This window comes from Aegilops tauschii, chromosome 2, assembly GCF_002575655.3.
Source record: "Aegilops tauschii subsp. strangulata cultivar AL8/78 chromosome 2, Aet v6.0, whole genome shotgun sequence".
Lineage (NCBI taxonomy): Eukaryota > Viridiplantae > Streptophyta > Magnoliopsida > Poales > Poaceae > Aegilops > Aegilops tauschii.
Window position 1 is genome coordinate 615,744,281 of NC_053036.3, and position 24,619 is coordinate 615,768,899.

General features: G+C 44.6%; 2 protein-coding genes across 2 annotated transcripts; both read right to left on the reverse strand.

Moving 5' to 3' along the window:
* Window positions 1-11,677: 11,677 nt before the first annotated feature.
* Window positions 11,678-13,246, reverse strand: LOC109745541 (stress enhanced protein 2, chloroplastic). Its single transcript, XM_020304672.4, has 2 exons — window positions 12,650-13,246; window positions 11,678-12,561 (listed from the first exon to the last, which is right to left on the reverse strand). Exons 1-2 carry the CDS (start codon window positions 12,947-12,949, stop codon window positions 12,292-12,294), a joined length of 570 nt encoding a protein of 189 aa, XP_020160261.1. The 5' UTR covers window positions 12,950-13,246; the 3' UTR covers window positions 11,678-12,291.
* A 2,635-nt stretch (window positions 13,247-15,881) lies between these two features.
* Window positions 15,882-17,361, reverse strand: LOC109745534 (uncharacterized). The gene is made up of 2 exons (XM_020304663.4): window positions 16,582-17,361; window positions 15,882-16,495 (listed from the first exon to the last, which is right to left on the reverse strand). Exons 1-2 carry the CDS (start codon window positions 17,359-17,361, stop codon window positions 16,085-16,087), a joined length of 1,191 nt encoding a protein of 396 aa, XP_020160252.4. The 3' UTR covers window positions 15,882-16,084.
* Window positions 17,362-24,619: the final 7,258 nt, after the last annotated feature.

Below are 24,619 nucleotides of genomic sequence, written 5' to 3' on the forward strand. Positions count from 1 at the left end.
CAAACGTGATCCAGAGGACTTGGAGTGGACGTCAAGAAATCACCGAGGAGGCCACGAGGCAGGGGGCGCGCCTACCCCCCTAGGCGCGCCCTCCACCCTCATGGGCCCCTCGTGGCTCCACCGACCTACTTCTTCCTCCTATATAGACCTACGTACCCCCAAACCACCGAAGAGCACCACGAAAGCCTAATTCCACCGCCGCAACCTTCTGTACCCATGAGATCCCATCTTGGGGCCTTTTTCGGCGTCCTGCCGGAGGGGGCATTGATCATGGAGGGCTTCTACATCAACAACATAGCCTCTCCGATGATGTGTGAGTAGTTTACCTCAGACCTTTGGGTCCATAGTTATTAGCTAGATGGCTTCTTCTCTCTCTTTGGATCTCAATACAAAGTGCTCCTCGATTCTCTTGGAGATCTATTCGATGTAATCTTGTTTTGCGGTGTGTTTGTCGAGATCCGATGAATTGTCGGTTTATGATCAAGATTATCTATGAACAATATTTGAATCTTCTCTGAATTCTTTTATGCATGATTGGTTATCTTTGCAAGTATCTTCGAATTATCAGTTTGGTTTGGCCTACTAGATTGATCTTTCTTGCAATGGGAGAAGTGCTTAGCTTTGGGTTCAATCTTGCGATGCTCGATCCCAGTGACAGTAGGGGAAACGACACGTATTGTATTGTTGCCATCGGGGATAAAAATATGGGGTTTATATCATATTGCATGATTTTATCCCTCTAAAACATGTCATCTTGCCTAATGCATTACTTTGTTCTTATGAACTTAATACTCTAGATGCATGCTGGATAGCGGTCGATGTGTGGAGTAATAGTAGTAGATGCAGGCAGGAGTCGGTCTACTTGTCACAGACGTGATGCCTATATACATGATCATACCTAGATATTCTCATAACTATGCTCAATTCTATCAATTTCTCGACAGTAATTCGTTTACCCACCGTAATACTTATGCTCTTGAGAGAAGCCACTAGTGAAACCTATGGCCCTCGGGTCTATTTTCCATCATATTAATCTACCGTCAACAAGCTATTATTTTCACCGTTTACTTTGCTTTCTTTACTTTTAGTCTTTATCATAAAAATACCAAAAATATTATCTTATCATCTCTATCAGATCTCACTTTTGCAAGTGGCCGTGAAGGGATTGACAACCCCTTTATCGTGTTGGTTGCGAGGTTCTTATTTGTTTGTGTAGGTGCAAGGGACTTGAGCGTGGCCTCCTACTGGATTGATACCTTGGTTCTCAAAAACTGAGGGAAATACTTACGCTACTTTGCTGCATCACCCTTTCCTCTTCAAGGGAAAACCAACGCAATGCTCAAGAGGTAGCAGTGTTCAGGCTAAAAACCAGGTTATACGGAATAGGAATGTTAGGGTAATCTCGTGCAATAAGCCGGTGGTGTTCCATGGTTGCGTGATCTAGGTAAACTTTGGGCAAATGATAATCGTGAAGGCGTATCTCAACATTAAAGTGAGCCGCTAAACGAGTAGCGTAAATACCATGATGTATTTTACCCTTGGATTTATTAAGGTGAAGGCGGCGTGCCACATTAGATCCCAAGCCATAAGTGTTGTCGCCCTCAAGTGCACGACGTAAAACAGCAAGGTCTGGGGCACTGAGTGCACCCACCTTCTCTCTAGCAAGCAAGCATTTTGCAATAAAAAGAGTGAAATAATGAACAGCAGGAAAATGAAAGCCAACGGCAGTGATACCTGACACCCCTCTCTCATCTCCCACTGTCAAGGTACGATAAAAGGCCTCAAACTCTGCAGGCCTAAGCTCTACCAAACCGCCATCAGAAGGAAGCAAGCATATTTCACAGAACTCAGTAAGCGGTATCTGACGGGGCTCAGCATATAAATTAAACTGCACCTCAGGAGGATTATTCCTAGGAAGGAAAGTAAAACTTTGAACAAAGGTGTTTGTGAGGAGATGATACGGTTCACATTCAGCTGCGATGAAGTCGGTGAGGCTGACATTAGCAGCATATTGTGTGAAATCTTGAAGGATTTCAGCCCCTTCCATGAATGGGGTGTGCGGCCATTCGCACGGTCGTACTTCCGCCAACCTCCGGGTATGGAGATCACTGTCAGACGACTCCCCAATCACTCCTTTGGAGTTCTTCTTGGAAGCAAACTTCCTAAAGATATTCATCTTTTTCCTATGAACAAAATTCTGAAATTTTGTAGTCCACAAAAATTTCTCAACAAAACTTTACAAGATTGATAGCAGCTACTCATACGGATACATAGAGGCCATAGCAAGCATCAAACTACTTAGAACCTAAGAATTCAACATGCAAGCTCATCTACAGCAGCACCAAGAGTAGCTAATTATTCAAAATATAAACCGCTAAAACAAAAACTAATTGGACAAACGGTGGAGTCACATACCAAGCAACAATCCCCCGAAACAGTTTCGGAAATGGAGCTTCGGGCAAAGAGATCGAATGTGGGTTTGAGAGCAAGAACACGAGAGAGGGCAGTGGTGAATTTTTCTGGAGGTAGGTGATGATATGGTGTGAATTGATAAGTGAGGGGGCCCACGTGGGGACCACAACCCACCAGGGCGCGCCTGGGGATCCTGGCGCGCCCAGGTGGTTTGTGCCCACCTGGTGCACCTCCCTTTGATATTATTTGCACCAGAAATTCTTAAATATTCAAAAAAAATGTATTAAATTTTCAGAGCATTCTGAGAACTTTTATTTTTGCGTCATTTTTTATTGCACGGGAAATTCAGAAAACAGACAAAACATGGCATTTTATTTTATTTAACTAATAAAAACAGAAAACAAAAGGTAGGGACAGAAGGTAGTGCTTACTAAATTTAGCAACTTCATACCTCTAAAAAAATGATCCATCAATAAGGTTGATCAGGTCTTACTAATAACCAGTTTCGATTAGCATGAAACTGAAGAACTTTCGTAAATCACTAAGTTACCTCAACGGGGATATGAATGTCCCCAACAATAAGCATTTCATATTTCTTTTTAACAGTAGGTAGAAGTAGTTGAAAACTTCCAATAGTGATTCTCGGAGATTTTTCAATAACATTAATACCATTCACTTGGAATTGTTTCTTCGGAAAGTGCACCGTATGTTCATTACCATTGATATGAAAAGTGACCTTGCTTTTATTGCAATCAATAACAGCCCCTGCAGTATTCAAGAAGGGTCTACCAAGGATAATCGACATGTTGTCGTCCTCGGGCATCTCAAGTATAACAAAGTGAGTCAAAATAGTAACATTAGCAACAACAACGGGCACATCCTCACAAATACCGATAGGTATGGCAGTTGATTTGTTAGTCATTTGCAAAGATATTTCAATAGGTGTGAGCTTATTCAAATCAAGTCTTTTATATAAAGAGAAAGGCATAACACTAACACCAGCTCCTAAATCACATAAAGCAGTTTTCACATAGTTTCTTTTGATGGAGCAAGGTATAGTTGGTATTCCCGGATCTCCAAGTTTTCTAGGTACTCCATCTTTAAAAGTATAATTAGCAAACATAGTGGAGATTTCAGCTTCCGGTATTTTTCTCTTATTGGTGATGATGTCTTTCATGTACTTTGCATAAGGAGGCATTTTCAAGATATCAGTCAAGCGAGTACGCAAAAAGACTGGCCTCAGCATTTCAGAAAAGCGTTCAAATTCTTCATCATCTTTCTTTTTAGTTGAGTTAGGTGGAAAAGGCATAGGTTTTTGAACCCACGGTTCTCTTTCTTTACCGTGTTTTCTAGCAACAAAGTCTCTTTTATCATATCGTTTATTTTTGGGTTGTGGGTTATCAAGATCAACCAGTGGTTCTATCTCCATATCATTGTTTGGTTCTTTACTATTTTTTGAGTATTTTCATGAATCTCATCATTATCTTTTTCATTATCAAAAGGTGAGTGTTCATTACCAGACTGAGTTTCAGCATTAGAGATAGAAATTTCATTATCTTTATCAGGAGGTTTTTCTACTTCAGGTTCACTAGGGGCATGCAAAGTCCTATCATTTTTCTTCTTGTTTTTCTTTTTAGGAGTACTACGTGCATCGGTGTTAGCTCTTTGAGAGTCTTGTTCAATTCTTTTTGGGTGTCCCTCAGGATAAAGTGGTTCCTGAGTCATTTTACCTCCTCTAGTTGCTACTCTAACAACAAAGTCATGTATGTCATTATTCATTTCATCAAGCAACTCTCTCTGAGATTTAGCAACATGTTCTAATTGAGTTTGAACCATAGAAGCATGCTTTCCCACACCTCTAACATCATTTGAAATTCTAAATAACAAGTCGCTCAAGTGAGCAATCATATCAGAATTGTATTTCAATTGTTTCATAACATTTGCATTGAAGTGATCTTGTTTTCTAATGTAGTTTTCAAACTCATAAAGGCATTGACTAGGGTGCATATTGTGAGGATTATCATTATCATTGAATTTCATTAGAGAATTTACGTCTACCACCTTAGGCAGTGGTGGTGTATCAAGCCCATGTATTTCTTCAATTGGAGGCAAATTTTTAACATCCTCAGCCTTAATACCTTTTTCCTTCATAGATTTCTTTGCCTCTTGCATATCTTCAGGACTGAGATATAATATACCCTCTTCTTTGGAGTGGGTTTAGGCAGTGGTTCAGGAAGAGTCCAATCATCATAATTTTTCAATATGTTATTCAATAATTCTTCAGCTTGCCCAATAGTTCGTTCCCTGAAAACACAACCAGCACAACTATCTAGGAAGTCCCTAGAAGCATTGGTCAGTCCATTATAGAAGATATCAAGTATTTCATTTTTCTTAAGAGGATGATCAGGAAAAGCATTAAATAGTTGGTAAAGCCTCCCCCAAGCTTGTGGGGGACTCTCTTCTTTAATTTGCACAAAATTAAATATTTCCTGTAAGGCAGCTTGTTTCTTATGAGCAGGGAAAATATTTTCCAAAGAAGTAATAAATCATATCCTGGGGACTACGCACACAAACAGGAGCAAGATTATTGTACCAAGCTTTAGTATCACCCTTTAATGAGAACGAAACTAATTTGCGAATATAGTAATAGCGAGTCTTCTCATTATGAGTAAAAAGGGTGGCTATGTTCAACTTTGTAAGAAGTGCCACAAAGTTTCAGTTTCATAACCATGGAAAGGATCAGATTCAACCAAAGTAATTAACTCTGGGTCGACAGAGAATTCATAATCCTTATCATCAATAAAGATAGGTGAAGTAGCAAACTTAGGATCATATTGCATTCTAGCATTCAGAGATTTTTCTTTATACTTGCATAATAATTTCTCTAGATCATCTCTATCCTTACAAGCAAGAATATCTCTAGTTGTCTCCTCATTCATAACATAACCTTCCGGTACCTTAGGCAATTCATATCTAGGAGGGCTAGTTCTAGTAGGACTTTCAGATTTTCAGTTTCAAGCTCATCATCAGTTTCAACAGCATCATGTTCTCTTACTCTAGCAATTTGTTCATCAAGAAAGTCACCTAGTGGCACATCATCATCATCAAGCAATGTACTAGCATCGTCATAAGTATCATTCATAGCAGAAGTAGCATCATCAACAACTTGCAACATATCAGGATTAATATCATGTGGTGGTGTTGCAAGTTTACTTATAACAAAAGGTGAATGTAAAGCAGAGCTAGATGGTAGTTCCTTACCTCCCCTCGTCTTAGAGGGATAAATCTTAGTCTTAGCATCCTTCAGATTCTTCATAGTGATAAATTGGTAATAATCCCAAGTGACTCAACAAATATAACTATGCTCCCCGGCAATGGCGCCAGAAAAAGGTCTTGATAACCCACAAGTATATGGGATCGCAACCGTTTTCAAGGGTAGAGTATTCAACCCAAATTTATAGATTCGACACAAAGGGAGCCAAAGAATATTTGCAAGTATTAGCAGCTGAGTTGTCAATTCAACCACTCCTGGAGATTAATTATCTGTAGCAACGTCACGATCTCTAGTACGTAGTATTAGTTCTAGGATACTATCATGTGTATGAAACATCCATCTAGTTGTACAAGTGGAGTAGTAGCATGTATATACACGTCTAGTAAATGTTGATTGCTCAACGTTGTGTGATTCTAATACAGATATAGAGAGCTGTAAGTGAAAGACAACCAGATGCAAATGGCACAATGTTGCCGTTCAGACCTATTGATCCCAATTTTGTCTGCACACCCACAGTATTAGATACTTTTGCTAGGCACCGCTACTACAGCTCGAGGGTCTCGGAACAAAATAACAGATGCTGCAACTCAAATAATGACAACGAGAAGTAGTACTAGATGATTTCTTATACTACATATAACAACGAGAAGGCAGCGAGGGTACATGATTCTAGTTTTACAGTATCAGTAGCTCTAGGTACAGTTAAAACTCAAGGTAGTAGTAGTACTGCTCCATCTTTTTTTCGTGAATACACAAGATGCGTATCTTTTCATTGATAGGAGAAGAGAGTTTTAGCATGAGATTACAATCACTTACAAGGCCATGTACGCATGCGGCATGAATGAAAGCGTTGGAGCAGAACAGAGTATGGGGTTGCTCAGCCCCTAGGAAAGTTGGCTAACTAAGCGTCGGGGATGATGTTGTGTAACCCAGTGGCACCTGCCTTTGCCCGAAGGCGTGCCTCGTCTTTGATGGTGGCGGAGAGGAGGGATATCGATGGCCGGTCACCGTCGAAGATGCAACCGTTGCGGTGTTTCCACAAGCACCGGGTGGTCAGCATGATCAGGGTCGAAAGGCCCTTCCTCATTTGGGCGGTGGTGTTGCCAGTCGAAGTATTCCACCAAGTGTGGAAGGGTGTGTCGGGATTGGGTATGTCCACCGAGGCTCTCACCCACTAAGGATCTCATGCCATATCTATTTGGAGAAAGGGCATCCAGTCAGAAGGTGTTGCATGGTCTCCGAATCCTGATCGCATAGAACACAGGTCGCGTCATGTGGTAGGCCATGCCTGGCCAGACGGTCAGCACTCCAGCAATGGTCCTGAAGAGCAAGCCAGAGAAAGAACTTGACGCGCAGCGGTGCCCACGGTCGCCATGTGAGCTTCCAGTGGGGGTCCTCGCAAGCGCCGATGTAGAGGGCCTTACAGCACGAGCTGGCTGAGTAGGTGCCGGAGGTGGTCTAGCGCCATTTGAGCACATCCGGCTCATCCGAGATGTCAATGTGGCAAACGCGATGCCAAAGATCAACATATTGCACCATAGCCGTCGGTCGAAGTGCTCCATGGATGTCTTGCACCCAAGTTCAGAGGTGGAGACCCTCGCGAATGGTGCGAGTCTGGCACCGGCATCGAGGGACGAGGGCGAGGACTAGAGGGGCGATCTCAGCCACGGACATGTCGTCTATCCAGTGGTCGGCCCAGAATCTACAGGTGTCACCGGACCCAAGGTCCCAGGTTGTAGACGCTCTGAAGATGGCACTCACATCTGGGTCGTGAGGTATGTGTAAGTGGCTCCAGGGTCGTGAGGGGTCGGTGCATTGTAACCAAAGCCACCGCGCACGGAGGGCGATGCCGGTCCTTTGGATGTCCCTGATGCCTAGCCCGCCAAGAGAAATCGGTCGGCAACTCGCTGCCAGTTAACACGGCACTGGCCTCCATTGGCTTCGGTGCCTCCCGCCCAAAGGAATCCGCGGATGATCCAGTTGATTTTCTTGAGGATGGATTGGTTGAGGACGAAGGCGGCGAGGAAGTGAGTGGGGATAGCACTGAGAACGTGACACACGAGAGCCAGACAGTCACCGTTGGACAACATGGAAGCTCGCCAAGTGGAGAGCTTGCGGGCGGGCTTGTCGACGATAAGGAGCAAGCTAGTTGTGGCGGCCTTGCGAACTGAGAGGGGCAAGCCGAGGTATGTGATGGGGAAGTGGGCTATCGGGCACTGCATCTCAGACGTGATCGTCGCGATGTTGCCCTCGTCGCACCGGATTGGTGTGGCAGAACACTTGGCGAAGTTTGTATGAAGCCCGGAAGTCTTGGTGAATACATGTAGGATGGCTCACACGGTGGTAATGTCATGGCTGTCTGGGTGGCAAAAGATGATGACATCGTCCGCGTAAAGAGATATACGCGAGCTCGCGTGTCGGGTGGTAAGGCGTCGGAGAAGGCCTCGACCCACCGCGCGGAGTAGCATTGTGTTGAGCACATCGATGACAAGAGTGAAGAGCATGGGGGAGACCGGGTCGCCCTGCCGGAGTCCATGCGCATGGTCGATCGGTGGCCCCGGGTGCCCATTGATGAGAACTCACGTGGAAGCAGTCGAGAGGAGTATGGAGATCCACTCCCGCCATCGGGGACCGAAGCTAAGATGTTGCAGTATCTGCAAGAGGAATGGACAGGAGACGCTGTCGAAGGCCCGTGCAATATAGAGCTTGAGGAGCATGTGTGGCGTCTTGAGGTTGTGAAGCAGAGGAGCAGTTTGTTGCACCAACAGGAAGTTATCATGGATGCAACACCCCGCAATGAACGCGCTTTGATTGGTGGACACCATCGGGCCCAATCGTGGCGCCAGTCGAAGGGATAGTACCTTCGCGACAAGCTTAGAGAAGATGTGAATGAGGCTGATGGGCCGGTAGTCGAAGAGCGTTTGTGCATCCGCTCGCTTTGGGAGCAAGGTGAGGAGGGCTTCCTTGAGCTTTTGGATGCCCCTTCCATTCATGGTATAGAGCTTGCCGAATGCCTCGCAGAAGTCGTTCTTGATCGTGTCCCAACATACAACAAGGAATTCAGAGGTGAATCCGTCGGGGCCGGGCGCCTTGCCGATAGGTAAGCTCTTAATTGCATTCCAAATCTCGTCCTCAGAGAATGGCGGCTCAAGCTCGTGTAAGTCAAACTGCGGGACGCACAAAGCGCGGAGATCAAGTGTGATGTCACGCTCCGTGGCACTTCCGATCACATCAGAGAAGTGGTTGTAAGCGGCTTCAGCCATGGCGTCATGCCCGGTCACCACGTGGTCGCCCACACGGATGGATGTCATACGGTTGCATGAACTTTGTAGTAGGAGATGGCGGCATCATCACTACGCAGCCAAGAAAGGCGGGTCCGTTGTCTTGCGATGGATTGCTCGAGGGAAGCAAGGCCAAGGTAGGATGCCTTAAGTCTTCGTCGGAGCCATGACTCGGATTGGGAGAGCGGGCGCATGTCCTGGGCGGCGTCAAGGCGGGCACTGAGCTCACGCGCAACCTTGAGTTGCAGAGAAACATTCCAGATGGATCTCATACTCCACCTTTGGAGGTGTCTTGTCGTCGTCTTTAGGCGGGCCACGATGCGCCTGAAGGGGTCAGGATCCGGTGGCACAGAACTCCAAGCCTCAGTAACCGCGGGTTGGAATCCTTCCTACTTCAGCCAGAATCTCTCAAAGTGAAACCTTCATGCACCGGAAGGGTTTGCGGCGCAGTCCACGACCAGCGGGCAATGGTCGGACTCCGCAGAGGAAAGGCAGTATAGGAGGCAGTGAGGGTGCATAATTTCCCACATTATGGAAGGCCAGGGGGCATTTGTCCCCCTGCCCCCTCGCGCAGAAGATTTGCCATTTTCATTGATTAAAAAGAAGTTAGAATTGCTCGGTTAATTGACGAAAAACCAGGTCGACACAATCCAACCCATAGCAGGGCACCTCCGGCCAACCTGGCCACCGACATGAAACACGGAGCTGCAAACAACAAAGACAACAGTCGAGGAGTCGCAAGCGTCATTGTCATCACCGGTTGCCTCCGAACGGGCGACTCCGACTTCACCATAGAGCTCCAACGTCGAAGCCATCACTGGTTGCCTCCGAACGGGCGACTCCGACTTCACCATAGAGCTCCAACATCAAAGCCAACCCGCAAACAGCGCCAACTTCTAGGATATTATCTTGCGTATGTAGCGTCCATCTAGTTGTACAAGTGGAGTAGTATGTAGGAAAAAGTCCATTTTAAACCCTGAATTTGTAGAGGTTCGGCGGAACGAACCCTCAAGTCAAAATCCCGGTCGATTGAACCCTAAACTTTGCAATCCCGGTCTAAATCGAACCCTGGCACCGTTCGGACCAGTCAACAAGGATTCGTCTGTGTTCTTTCACAAAAAACCCATTGCTTTATATGTAATCAAGCAAAAGCCCTTGATTGCAAAAAAAAGGTATGACACTATTTCCACACGAAATAATAAATCACCGCCTCGGACAGGAATCGAACCTGTGTTGTCACACTAACGCGCCGGCGCGCAGGACACTGCGCCACTGACTAGCATATGTTATTTTACAGGCTTATACCTTTTTATAAAATAACTTTGGACACAATCGATTTTTCTTCCCGCAAATAAAAAATTCAACGCATGCCAGGATTCGAACCTGCGTTGCCCCAAATACACAAAGCGTGCGCAAACCACTATGACGACCGATGGGTTCTAGCGCATTTCTGGCTTACGCTCTTTTATATTTTATAAACTACAGACACGTCCGGACCTACGCGCATTCGGATTTGTATGTGGTTTTTAATTAGATACCACCCAGCAAACCACTATGACGATCGATAGGTTCGAGAGACTTCGGGTTTTTAATTTTTGCATATTTTTATATAGGTTTTGTAGTAAACGGTGTATGTCTTTTCACTAGTACCGACATATTTTAATTTACACTAAAAATTTTATTATGTAAGATTTTTTGTAAATAAAAACTTAAAATTATTTTATGATATATGAAAAAATTGGTTATATATAGTGAACATTTATTTAATATTATTGCTTAAATTTCATATTATGCGATATATTTTTAAAATACACACTGAACATTACTGCATTGTTATATGATGAATTTTTTAAAAATATACAATGAAGTTTTTAAATATATATTGCACTTTTTATATTACGCGATATCTTTCTAAAGTACACGCTGAACATTATTGTGTAAATACACACTGAGCATTAAGTTCGTCAATTTAAAAAAAGAATCCCGAATTTAAGAAAAAGACGGAAAGAAAGAAGAACATAATAAAAAGGGGGCAAGTGAACACAACGTATTACTTGTCCTTGGTGGTTAGTTGCGAGAGACAATATCAAGGGGTCTCGTGTTCTAGTACGTACCGTGCGCTTTTGTTTTTGTTTTTAAACGGAAAAACTAAAGCAGACCGGGCCAGGGTGTGGCGCCCTTTGTGATTTTTTGTTTTTTTCGAATAAAGCGGGCCGGCCCATTGGGGAGCAGGTGTGTGTCCTTTGCAAAATACGAACAATCCCGGCCATTCTTTGCCACGTGGACAATCCCTGTTTGGGAAATGTCATGAAGGTTCAATTTAGATCGGGATTGCGTAGTTCAGGGTGTAATCGGCCGCCGAACCACTACAAATTCAGAGTTTGAACCTCTACAAGTTCAGAGTTTAAAATGGACTTTACACGTGTAGTAATATCCTATCGTATGTAGCGTCCAGTGGAGTAGTAGCATGTATATACACGTGTAGTAAATGTTGATTGCTCAACGCTGCCTGATTCCAATACAGATACAGAGGACTGTAAGTGAAAGACAACCAGATGCAAATGGCACAATGTTGCCGTTCAGACCTATTGATCCCAATTTTGTCTGCACACTCGCAGTATTTGGTGCTTTTCCTAGGCGCAGATGCTGCAGCTCGAGGGCCTCGGAAGAGAATAACAGATGCTGCAGCTCAAATAATGACAACAAAAAGTAATACTAGATGATTTCTTATACATGTAACATACTCCCAAGAAGGCAGAGAGAGTACATGGTTCTAGTTTTACAGTATCAGTACTCTAGGTACAGTTAATTAAAACTTAAGGTAGTACTGCTCCATCATATGCAGAGCAGATTACAACGCTGCAATCACAGAAAACCCTCAAAGGCAAAGAAACTCCAGATGAACAGAGCTCTGTACCATAGCCATGGCATCCATCATCTCTGAACGAAGAAATAAGGAACCACTTGCAGCAGCGATGGAACTTGGAAATGCAAAGTCTCTCATAACAACGCTACGACTTCTCTAGTAGTATTAGTTCTACGCCCAGTTCTTTTGCCAGATTCTTCCAGAATCTGAACCCTACCCAGATTCTTCCGGAATCTTTGAGCCCCATTTGTTTTACAATCCTATCTAGTTAGGGTCTAATTAGGTAGGATTATAAAACAAAAGGGGTCAAAGATTCTAGCAGAAGCTAGGGAGGGGCAGATTCTCGGAGAATCCTGCAAAAGAACTGGGCTCTATACTATCATCATGCGCACGCAGCGTCTGTGTCTAGTAGCCGTATCGTATCTACACGTGTACGTGGTGCATCTGCATCTGTGCGCTCAGGCGTCGTCGGACCAGTCCTGCATCTGGTCGTCGGAGAAGAGCACGTCCACGACGTTGTCGATGAGCCCGTCCACGAAGGAGTTGCAGCCGAGGGTGAGCATCTGCCCGATCCGGTCGCGCGCGCTGGAGACCCACGCGAAGGTGGCCGCCGAGGCCACCACGGCCAGGCACAGCCCCGTCGCCTCCTCGATCTGCACCGTGTCCAGCTTCTTGAACAGCGAGTCCCCCGTCGTCGCCTCCACCGCCACCGCCGCCGCGAACGCCACCTGCACGAGTACCAACAGCCGACGGGTCGTTTAGCCACCGGCGGTGTCCGAACAGAGCACAGTTATTACAGAGGAGAGAGAGGTATACCATGGCGAGGCGGCCGGAGATGGTCTCGAAGTCCTGGCTCTTGCGGGAGCTCTCGATGTAGTCGGCGAGCGACGCGAAGAAGGGCGGCGCGCCCCCGACGCCTCCCTCCTCCAGGGCCTCGCCCGGCAGCCGCTTCCGCGTCACCGCGCTGCTGCCGTCGGCGCCGTACGACCGGAGCGTCGACAGGCGGGGCTGGAGCACGATCTTGTCCCGCCTCGTCTGCTGCTTCTGCTGCGACGGGGGCGCCGCCCTCTGCGGCGCCGCCTCGCACACGATCGCTCTCGCCACCGCGGCCGCCATGGTGGACTCGAACTCGACGAACGGATATCACCGGAGACTTTGACGAGCTGCCGGGTTCTTGGAGCAAACAAACGGCCGGTGGAATGGTGAACGCTGGTGAGCTACCCCTACCCCCTCGTCGTCCTTTTGAAAAGCCCGGCAGCGACAGCGAGGCGGTGGGCGCGGACGACGTGGCCGTTCACCGTCCCGGTGAATCTGCGCTCCGAGACGGTAAGGATTCACGGGCCTGCGAGTTGTCGCGTTCCGGCGAGTTCCGGGAATCCACGTAACCGCGTGCTTACCCGACACGCAAGCTCCGGCGGCCGTGGGCCAACGGAGATGGAAACGGACGTGGCGGGGTTCCCGGACACAGGTGTCGCTCTCCGGCGATAGGATCACGGGGGCGCCTGGTCCCTACGATCCTCATCGTACGGCTCACACTTTGCTGTTCGTATAACCTTTGAGTCTTTGACCTTTCCTCGCAAAACGGCCCCCGGAAAATCAAAACGGCTATCGGGTTGTAAATGTCATTTTTTTAGAAAACACAGGCATTTGTTCTAATCGTGTACTCTGCAAATTTCATCAAAAACAAGTAGAGGCATTACAGTAATTTTCAAAACAAAGTAGAGCTATTACAATTTGTAGCATAGGCGTTTGCTCTCTTTTTTAGCGAAAAAGATCAGATCTATTATAAAGATTCACAGGAAGTACAAAGCACCTCAAACATAATAAAAATTACATCGAGTCCATGAACCATCGAACGACCATTGATGCCGCTAGAACAAGCCGGAAAGTCTTCGTGCATGTGCCCCTAAGGACCAGCGCCCTGGAGCCGCATTTGTCGCCTTTGAATCCTTGAATCGATCTGAAGAACCTCACACTAAATATCGTCGTTGCGTACGCACGACAAGAAACCCTAACCTCGCCGCCCCAAGGAGCTGGCAGGAATCTATGTCGGAGCTCTGTTTAATTCGTCCCAACAAACAAACTTGAGGAGGATCGGAACTCGAAAGACTGACTCAAAGAAGGAGCGCCGCCAACCGTCTAAACGCCGCCCCTGCGAAGACTAAAACTCTATCTATCTAGTAGTAGGAGTCGAGACACCAGGATTCTCCTCCCCATGTTCGACCGCCGGAGCGACAAGCGGAGGGGAGGCGAATCCATGGGTTCGCCGACGGAGATCGAGGGGAGAAAGGCTTTCTCAAGTCACCTTGAAAGGAGAGGAAAGAAACCCAAAGTTGTAACAACATAGGCGTTTGCCCTATTCGTGTACTCTGCAATTTTCACCATAAACATGTAGAAGTATTATAGTTTGCACCAAAAAGGTTAATGCTTCGAAAGTAGTTTGTATGGAGCACGGTTCTTTCTTCTTCAAGATCACAACATATGCATTTCTTCAAGAAACTATACTTGTTTTTAACTGTTTACGATGAAATAGTTTTTTTCCCTGTTCACACGGTGCTCCATCGAAACTCAAATGTGTGTCCCAGCTCTTGGAAATGCAAATTTGAACAATCAAATGATTAAATTATCTAACCGCCGCGGAGCAATTTTAATATGATTTCTCTTACCCCTCTTTGCACATGAAAGGTAATAAAAGTAGGCTCAGATTATATACTCTTACTTGTGAAAAGAGCCGATAGCCTACTCTTACTCGCATGTGGAAAGAGGGGGTAAGAGAGGGATGTGAAGTTTCTGAGCCCGAACTCAAATGAGCTCGGGTGAACAGTTAAATTAAAAATAAAAAAATTCTGATTTTTTTGGGTACAAACATTGCCAAAAAATTTACATGCTCATAAAATTTCATCGTGAAATCACATTTGTGAAAGTCGTGAAAAAAATAAAAATAATGTTCCAAAAATGTTATTTTCGAAAGCATTTTGGAGTGCTGATTTTGTTTTTTGTCACGACTTCTAGAAATGTCTTTTCAACATGAAATTTTGTGAGCACATAAAACATTTGTCAATGTTTGTTTGTCAGGATTTTACTGTTTACCCCGAGCTCAAATGAGCTCGGGAGCAGAAGATGATTTTTGGTAAGAGACCATGATAAAAAACCTCAATCACCGTGTCATTGATCACACATCGAGTGCTTATATATGCTGTTTAGATTTTTGGTGTGTTCATAGTCCCTTTATAAATTTTTCGTTTTATCTGTGAATGGTAATCGGTAAAAAATGTGAGGCCGCAAGAGCTGTCGTTTCTTGGTGATGGATAGGGCCGTGGCTCTTCTCCAGGAGTTGCTGATCGGACATCCCATGCCCTGGTTGCCCTCTGATGTTGCGTTTCATGGGCATGGGCAAGGGGCAAGCATTGTCAGCAACCTGCGAAAATGCAGCACACATTCCTGAACCGTATGTTTGCGAGGTGATGTCTCATTCTCGAGAAGTTTTTGCGAGGTCGACGGGTGGGCTCCCCCATACGGGTAATCTACAACTGTTGGCTAGGAAGGAGAGTTCGTACTGCTACTGCTGGGCTATCACCATCTCGAGGCGAACAAAAGAACAAACAGTACAAGCCTGTCGCTGTATATATCTTACGTATGATCTGATCACAGCCTCTCGGCAGATCAGTTCGATCCAACCGTCCATTCACGTCGCTTCACGGCCCGCGTAATTGGATAGAAAAAATTTCGGGGCAGACGATGATTGGAAAACATACTCAGCAGAACAAGGTCATCGAGTTACTCTGCTTTCTAGCCTTACAGCGTGCAAGCAACGACGGAACAGAGCAAACGAGCTCGATCAGAAATTAATAACGTTATGTGTCTAGTACTATTCGTGCTTGGTCAGTCAGGAGGGGTGTGCCTAGTACTTATCTCATGTCCTTATCCGAATTACGTAATAATGTTTGGGTTGTGCTACTGAAGTTTAAAATAACTGTAAAATTCAGGCATATTCCTCTAGTTCGTCGATAGAGAAAGCAAAAAAATGACATGTTTATTATTCAATAAATAAAAGACATGAAATACTTAATCTCAGTAAAGAACACCAAGCATTACATGGAATTAGTCATACAGAAACAAAGTTCATGACATAATGAACTAGACATGAAATGTTTATTTTGCCTCGAAGAAGCTTAACAAAATAGTACGATCGACAATGGCACCTAATGGACACAGAATATCTTATTCCCTTGACTAAAGATGTCCTCCGAATCATGCATCAATATCATCATCATTCCCGCGAGAAGACTCTGGTGGTGCATTGACCCACTCTTCACGTCCCATGTTATATTGGCCTACATCATTACTATTGCACCCCAAGTAAGAATCCATCCCTTGGATTTCATTGTAGAGCGCCTGGTCCAAAGGAGCATAAGGAGAGATATCATTGCCACCGGATGAAAAGAACCGTGGGGATGCCTCCGAAATGTTCTCAACGATTGAGTTAGGGATTGTCTTGTTCTGTGATGGCTCCTTTGTCTTGTAAGGACTTGCATATTCTTGAAGTTTTGGCTGAGGTGGTGGAGGTAAACCATGTACCTGGTCAAGATCCAGTTGTAGAAGGGATGCCAACAGGGGAGTCGGAGGTGGAGGTGGTGGTGTGGACTGAAATAGTTGTGGTACCTGCATAGGAAAAGGTGGTTCCATTTTGTGGTTAGCACTTGCATAGTTCTAAAGGTGTGGACAAAGTGCTGGAGGAAATCTTATACCTGATGAGGAATTGGTTGCATAAGGGACCTCAACCGGGGCGCCAAAGGTGATGGTTGGGTCTGGAACATCTGTGGTACCTGCATATGAAAAGATCGTCCCATAATGTGTTGTGGTGTTGGTGGTAGTGGAACTGGAGGCAACACTTGAGGTGAAAAACGGCGAGATGATGATGGTTGCAATGACGCTTGATGAGTCTTCGAGTGATCTTGTGATGGACCTCTTGGCAGCAACTGGATTTGTTGCACGTTTTGACCACCAGTCCTTATTTCATGGCCATGATGTAGTGCAGGCATACGGTGTCTAATATGCTCCTTGATTCGCAAGAGGTCATTGAAGAGTCTGTTGAGATCTCCAAGACTGAGATCTTTTTCCCTCGAAAAGATATTATTTGCCACCATCCCTGGGTTTTCAGCTTGTATCTTCTTGATATGCTGGAGGGAGAGGTTTGCTCTCTTCTCTAGCACTGTATTCTCCATGTCCAACCTAGCCACCTTGCTCTGCAGCGATGCAATCCTAGCTTTTCCCGCCTTGTCGGCGAGTGGCTCAATAAGTGGATCCCTTGACAAGAAAGCATCAATAATAGGGTTCACCGATGGCGTCCCAAAGGCATGCATCTTTCCTGATTCACTCTCTAGGACAACAACAACCTTCACGCCAGTGAGGGCGGAGAGGTTACTGGCGCTTTTAAACAAACCAGCACGTCGTTTGGAGAAGGTGACACTGCGCTGTTTGTCGTCCTCGATGGGACAGACACCCAAACGGATCTCCCTCCTGGGCATACTCAAAATGACAACTGGAGTACTTATTACGACAGATGGCAAGCTACAAGGATCTAACAAAAGATAGGTGTATATTTACTGTTATTGTTGGCTAACTTTAGGTTACTGAGAGATAGGTGAGGATGAGCTCCCCTTATATAGAAGGAAAGGCTTGCAAGCATAAACCTCATCTCGAGAAAACATGACTATGTTCTATGCAAGTCGCTGATTACATCCCTATCCATACATTCAAATTAACTAGGATCCAAAGTTACATCTCTTTTTGTTTGAGTAGACTCAAAATTGGCAAGTCATTAATTAGCACTAAAATGTGCATTAACAAATGCCAAACTTATGGACGCCATTAATTGTTGCTCAAACATATCTTATGCGATTACATTAATTTACATCCTTATCTAGGATCATTATTAATTGTTATGTGAGTTCATCTACATCCAACAAACTTTTCTTAAATGCACGTCATAGTGTTTATCCAATTCTTTTGGTTATTATTTACAAGTACATCTACAGTACGAGTTAGGGATTTGGTGTAGGAAATCATAGCCATCTAATCTAATATGGCGGTTTGAGAATTGAGTTAATATCTTGAAATTATATCTTAACAGGCAGGAATACATTTAGTCTCACAAACATATCAGCCAATTACTGGCTAGGACATGTCTTTTTAGTATGCATAATTGCAAAACAATACTATAATCTTGTGGGAGGCGGTCTTGTTTGTTTGTCTATATGAAATATTAATCTAGAAATTTTGAATTCAACATTTTACCTGTTATGTCAATTGCATGATATTTGGTAAAACAACAATCTTATGTGTGTCCCGACAACCTTAAGAGTTTATTTTGTTTTCTTCTAAACAAGATAATGGCTTCTAAATTCAATGGGGGTCTAAGAGAGGGCGTGCATTCCGGAAATCAAACGACCCAGTGGAATTGGGACAAACTCCACATACTATACATGTCAGAATATTAACTATGCTACATAGTGTAGCATCTTAATTCTGTGCACTAGATGCATTGTAATGCCATCGATCCTCTCCTAACGAGACCCATATCCCCATCGTAACAGTAAAATGACATGCTGGTACTAGCCATAGGAGCCACTGCACCATGGTCCAGAAAGTTGTCTCAACAATAAATTGTGATAAAGATATTTCATTTTGATTATTAATAAACATAGGATAATAAAATTTGCATTAACAATTTGATTTTTACAATTATTAACAATGTGCTATGTTCGAAGAAAAAAAATAAAGGGGAGTTTTCGACTTGTTATACCTTATTTGAGGAAACACGATGAAATAGATAGTTTGGAAGGTGCGCCACCGTCATCACCCCTCCCTTGCAAAAGATGGGCAAACTTTGTTGTAGTAGATACTTTAGAAGTCGTTGTGTTAAGGCCCCAAAGGACCAGCGCACCAGAACAACAACCGTTGTCGATGAAGAGTAGCGTAGATTGAAAGGATCCAACCTGAAGACACCCGAACATAGACGAACGATGACCAGATTCGAGCAGATCCATCAATGATAGATCCACCAGACTACCCCCACACTCCCACCAATGATGCTGGATGCACCACCAGGACGGGGCCTAGGCGGGGAGAACCATATTCCATCTCCAGGGAGCCGCCGCCATCTCACCTTCCCGAGCAGGACACAAAACCCTAACAAAACTCAAAAAACATCTAAAAACGGATTCCTCCCGCTGACAAGGGCCGGGATGCACCACACCTCCATGGACCTAAGGATGAGACAAGGCGGAGCAGCGGCGATGCCAGCGGGAGGCAAAGGAACCCTAAGTTTTGTTGGGACATGAGGCGGCCCATGAGATAAGGAACCCTAAGGGCATCTCCAACGACAACTCGCAAATTTCCTCTCGCATCCGTCTACGGACCGCGGGGAGGGGAGGGGGGTAGTCCGCAGGCACGGATGCGGGAGGACGCCATCCAACCATAGCCACATACCTCTGGCCTTCTGGTTTTTTTCCTAGTCCGCACGATCAAGTAGCCGCATGCAAAGGGTACAGACACTCATAGCCCCATGTGGCACAAGTTCAAATTTAAAAAAATTCAAATATTACATCCCAACATTGTTGTCCCCTTTCACCGCCCACTGATACTCAATCAGATCTTTCTTCAGCTGCTCATGAGTTGGTCGATGCCGAAGTTGTTGATGCATTTGAATAAACTCCTCAAATGTGGCTGGATTGTGGTCCGGAAGTTGGATAGGATCACCCATGTTCTCAAATTTCAGAGTTGCGGCAGCATCGTCACCCTCATTCACGACGTTCACGTTGTGCATGATCACACAACATGTCATCACCTCCACCAGGTCTCTGGATCCCATTGTTTTATAGGTCCACGAACAACTACAAAACGGGCCTGCAGAACTCTAAATGCCCTCTTGACATCCTTTCTAGCTGCTTCTTGTCTTTGGGCAAAGTGAGCCTTTTTCTGGCCAACTGGGTTTGAGATGGTGCTGACAAAGGTAGCCCATGGAGGATATATACCGTCAACCAAATAGTAGCCCATGTTGTACTCAAGTCCATTGGCAGTATAGTGGCAAGGAGGAGCTTTTCCTTTAGGCAGCCTCGCAAAAAACGACGATTGTTGCAGCACATTGATGTCATTGTGAGACCCGGGCATGCCAAAGAAAGCGTGCCAAATTCAAAGATCATGTGATGCAACTGCTTGAAGAATGATGGTGGGCTTCTTAACATGAGCCTGATATTGCCCTTGTAAAGCCTTGGGACAATTCTTTCATTTCCAATGCATGCAGTCAAGAGATCCAAGCAAACCGGGCCACCCACTTGCTTCTGAGATTTTCAGGAGCCTCTCGGTGTCTGGCATAGTTGGTTCCCTCAGGTACCGAGGTCCTAACACCTCGACCACGATAGTTCCAAACCTGACCATGGCATCTCCGCATGTCCTCTCAGACATCCATAGGTACGCGTCCCACGAATCAGCGGCCGTGCCATATGCAAGCATCCGGAGTGCAGCCGTGCACTTTTGGTAACCAGAGAAGCCAACCATTCCTACGGTGTTCTTCTTCAGGATGAAGTAGTCATTGTAGGACCGGACACCGTGGTACAAACGATCGAAGACAGTCTTGCGCATCTGAAACGCATGCAAAAATGGTTAGCGAATAGTGCATCGGGGGCAAAGTAGTCATCCATTAGTGTCAAATGCCCGTGCGCCCTGTTGCAGTTGAGCACTCGATGACCCTTGATCGAGCCCTTGAAATTGAGAACATGCTCCTTCGCATGCTCCGCGTCTTCAAGGACCGCCTGCATCATCACCGTCTCATCGGAGTACTCCTCCTCGTCCGATGAGCCATCGGACGACTCAACATACTGCTCGTATATGTATTCCTAATCGGAATCCATTGCTACAAAGAAGAAGGGACAACTGTTTTTTGCTCTAGTGATTCATCAAATAGTTGTCGAGCACGGTAGAGGATGGTACCTGGCAGGGCGGTCGAAGGACAGGGGGTTGAATGAAGATGGATGAGAAGCGACGGGGAGCCCTGCTGGATCGCCGGAGGTGACGAAGATGCAGGTTTCTGGCAGGGGTGTGGCGTGGTGGGCGGGGTGGTGGAGCGGCGGTGACGGCAAGAGAGAAAGAAGGAAGAAGAGAAAATAGGGAGGATAGAGTCATGGGGTCGGGGAAGGGTTTTGGGTGGGCCTGGGGGTGTCGGATTCGTACTTTTTGCGTGTTCGGACTCTGCTACCTCTTGAGCTTGAGTTGGTTTTTGCCTTGAAGAGGAAAGGGTGATGCAGCAAAGTAGAGTAAGTATTTCCCTCAGCTTTTGAGAACCAAGGTATCAATCCAGTAGGAGATAATGCAACAAGCCACCGAATACCTACACAAACAAACACCAACTTGCACCCAACGCGATAAAGGGGTTGTCAATCCCTTCACGGTTATTTGCAAAGTGAGATATGATATAGATGGATAAACGGTAAAGTAATATTTTTGGTATTTTTGGTTTATGGAACGGAAAGTAAAAGATTTCAAAGGAAGTAAATAGGAAACTAGAATTATAGATCGGAAACTTATATGATGGAAAATAGACCCGGGGGCCATAGGTTTCACTAGAGGCTTCTCTCAAGATAGAAATTATTACAGTGGGTGAACAAATTACTACCGAGCAATTGATAGAAAACCGCAAAGTTATGACGATATCTAAGGCAATGATCATGAATATAGGCATCACGTCCGTGTCAAGTAGACCGAAACGATTCTGCATCTACTACTATTACACCACACATCGACCGCTATCCAGCATGCATCTAGAGTATTAAGTTCATAAAGATCGGAGTAATGCCTTAAGCAAGATGACATGATGTAGAGGAATTTAATCAAGCAATATGATGAAAACCCCATCTTTTTATCCTCGATGGCAACAATACAATACGTGTTGGTTCCCCTTCTGTCACTAGGATCGAGCACCGCAAGATTGAACCCAAAGCTAAGCACTTCTCCCATTGCAAGAAAAACCAATCTAGTTGGCCAAACCAAATCGATAGTTCAAAGAGACTTGCAAAGATATCAAATCATGCATATAAGAATTCAGAGGAGATTCAAATAATATTCATAGATAAGCTGATCATAAATCCACAATTCATCGGATCTCAGCGAACACACCGCAAAAGAGTATTACATCGAATAGATCTCCAAGAACATAGAAGAGAACTTTGTATTGAGAATCAAAGAGAGAGAAGAAGCCATCTAGCTACTAGCTATGGATTCGTAGGTCTGTGGTAAACTACTCACGCTTCATCGGAGAGGCAATGGTGTTGATGTACAAGCCCTCCGTGATCTAATCCCCCTCCGGCAGGATGCCGGAAAAGGCCCCTAGATGGGATCTCATGGGTACAGAAGGTTGCGGCGGTGGAAAAGTGGTTTTGTGGCTCCCCTGGAAGGTTTTAGGGTATTTGAGAATATATAGGCGGAAGAAATAGGTCGGTGGAGTCACGAGGGGCCCACAAGGGTGGGGGCGCACCCTACCCCCTGGGCGCGCCCTCCATCCTTGTGGCCTCCTCGTGGCTTCTCTGACTTGCACTCCAAGTCCTCTGGATGTCTTCTGGTCCAAGAAAAATCATCGTGAAAGTTTATTCCGTTTGGACTCCGTTTGGTATTCCTTTTCCGCGAAACTCTAAAACAAGGAAAAGATAGAAACTGGCACTAGGCTGTAGGTTAATAGGTTGGTCCCAAAAATCATATAAAATAGCATATTAATACATATAAAACATCCAAAACAGATAATATAATAGCATGGAACAATAAAAAATTATAGATACATTGGAGACGTATCAGGCATCCCCAAGCTTAATTCCTGCTCGTCCTCGAGTAGGTAAATGATAAAAAACTGAATTTTTGATGTGGAATGCTACCTAACATATTTATCCATGTAATTCTCTTTATTGTGGCATGAATGTTCAGATCTGTATGATTCAAAACAAAAGTTTAATATTGACATAAAAACAATAATACTTCAAGCATACTAACAAAATAATTATGTCTTCTCAAAATAACATGGCCAAAGAAAGCTTATCCCTACAAAATCATATAGTCTAGCTATGCTCCATCTTCATCACACAAAATATTCAAATCATGTACAACCCCGATGACAAGCCAAGCAATTGTTTCATACTTTTGACATTCTCAAACCTTTTCAACTTTCACGCAATACATGAGCGTGAGCCATGGACATAGCACTATAGGTGGAATAGACGGTGGTTGTGGAGAAGACAAAAAGAAGGAGATAGTCTCACATCAACTAGGCGTATCAACGGGCTATGGAGATTCCCATTAATAGATATCAATGTGAGTGAGTAGGGATTGCCATGCAACGGATGCACTAGAGCTATAAGTTTATGAAAGCTCAAAAAGAAAACTAAGTGGGTGTGCATCCAACATGCTTGCTCATGAAGACCTAGGGCATTTTGAGGAAGCCCATCGTTGGAATATACAAGCCAAGTTCTATAATGAAAAATTCCCACTAGTATATGAAAATGACAATATAGGAGACTCTCCTTTTTTTTGGGCCTTCCTTTTTTATTTGGCCTTTCTCCTTTTTTTCCTCACATGGGACAATGCTCTAATAATGAAGATCATCACACTTCTATTTACTTACAACTCAAAAATTACAACTCGATACTAGAACAAAAATATGACTCTATGTGAATGCCTCCGGCTGTGTACCGGGATGTGCAATGAATCGAGAGAGACATGTATAAATAAAATGATGAACAGTGGCTTCGCCACAAATATGATGTCAACTACATGATCATGCATAGCAATATGACAATGATGGAGCGTGTCATAATAAATGGAACAGAAATGCCATAATAGGTAGGTATGGTGGCTGTTTTGAGGAGGGTATATGGTGGGTTTATGGTACCGGCGAAAGTTGCGCGGTACAAGAGAGGCTAGCAATGGCGGAAAGGCGAGAGTGCGTATAATCCATGGACTCAACATTAGTCATAAAGAACTCACATACTTATTGCAAAAATCTATTAGTCATCACAACAAAGTACTACGCGCATGCTCCTAGGGGGATAGATTGGTAGGAAAAGACCATCGCTCGTCCCCGACCACCACTCATAAGGAAGACAATCAAAAAATATCTCATGCTCCAACTTCGTTACGTAATGGTTCACCATACGTGCATGCTACGGGACTCACAAACCTTAACACAAGTATTTCTAAAATTCACAACTACTCACTAGCATGACTCTAATATCACCATCTTCATATCTCAAAACAATCATAAGGAATCAAACTTCTCATAGTATTCAATGCACTTTATATGAAAGTTTTTATTATATCCCTCTAGGATGTCTATCATATTAGGACTAATTTTATTACCAAAGCAAATTACCATGCTGTTTTTAAAGACTCTCAAAATAATATAAGTGAAGTATGAGAGTTCATAAATTTCTATAAAATAAAACCACCGCCGTGCTCTAAAAAGATATAAGTGAAGCACTAGAGCAAAATTACCTAGCTCAAAAGATATAAGTGAAGCACATAGAGTATTGTAATAAATCACGATTCATGCTTGTCTCTCCCAAAAGGTGTGTACAGCAAGGAGATTGTGGCAAACTAAAAAGCAAAGACTCAAATCATACAAGACGCTCCAAGGAAAACACATATCATGTGGTGAATAAAAATATAGCCTCAAGTAAAGTTACCGATAGACGAAGGCGAAAGGGGGGGTGCCTTCCCAGGGCATCCCCAAGCTTAGGCTTTTGG

Coding starts and splice junctions, on each gene's coding strand:
- LOC109745541 (XM_020304672.4), bottom strand. CDS start 12,949: ATGGCGGCCGCGGTGGCGAGAGCGATCGTGTGCGAGGCGGCGCCGCAG. Junction 12,562..12,649: donor TCTCCGGCCGCCTCGCCATG/GTATACCTCTCT, acceptor GTACTCGTGCAG/GTGGCGTTCGCGGCGGCGGT.
- LOC109745534 (XM_020304663.4), bottom strand. CDS start 17,361: ATGCCCAGGAGGGAGATCCGTTTGGGTGTCTGTCCCATCGAGGACGAC. Junction 16,496..16,581: donor TGCAACCAATTCCTCATCAG/GTATAAGATTTC, acceptor TTTCCTATGCAG/GTACCACAACTATTTCAGTC.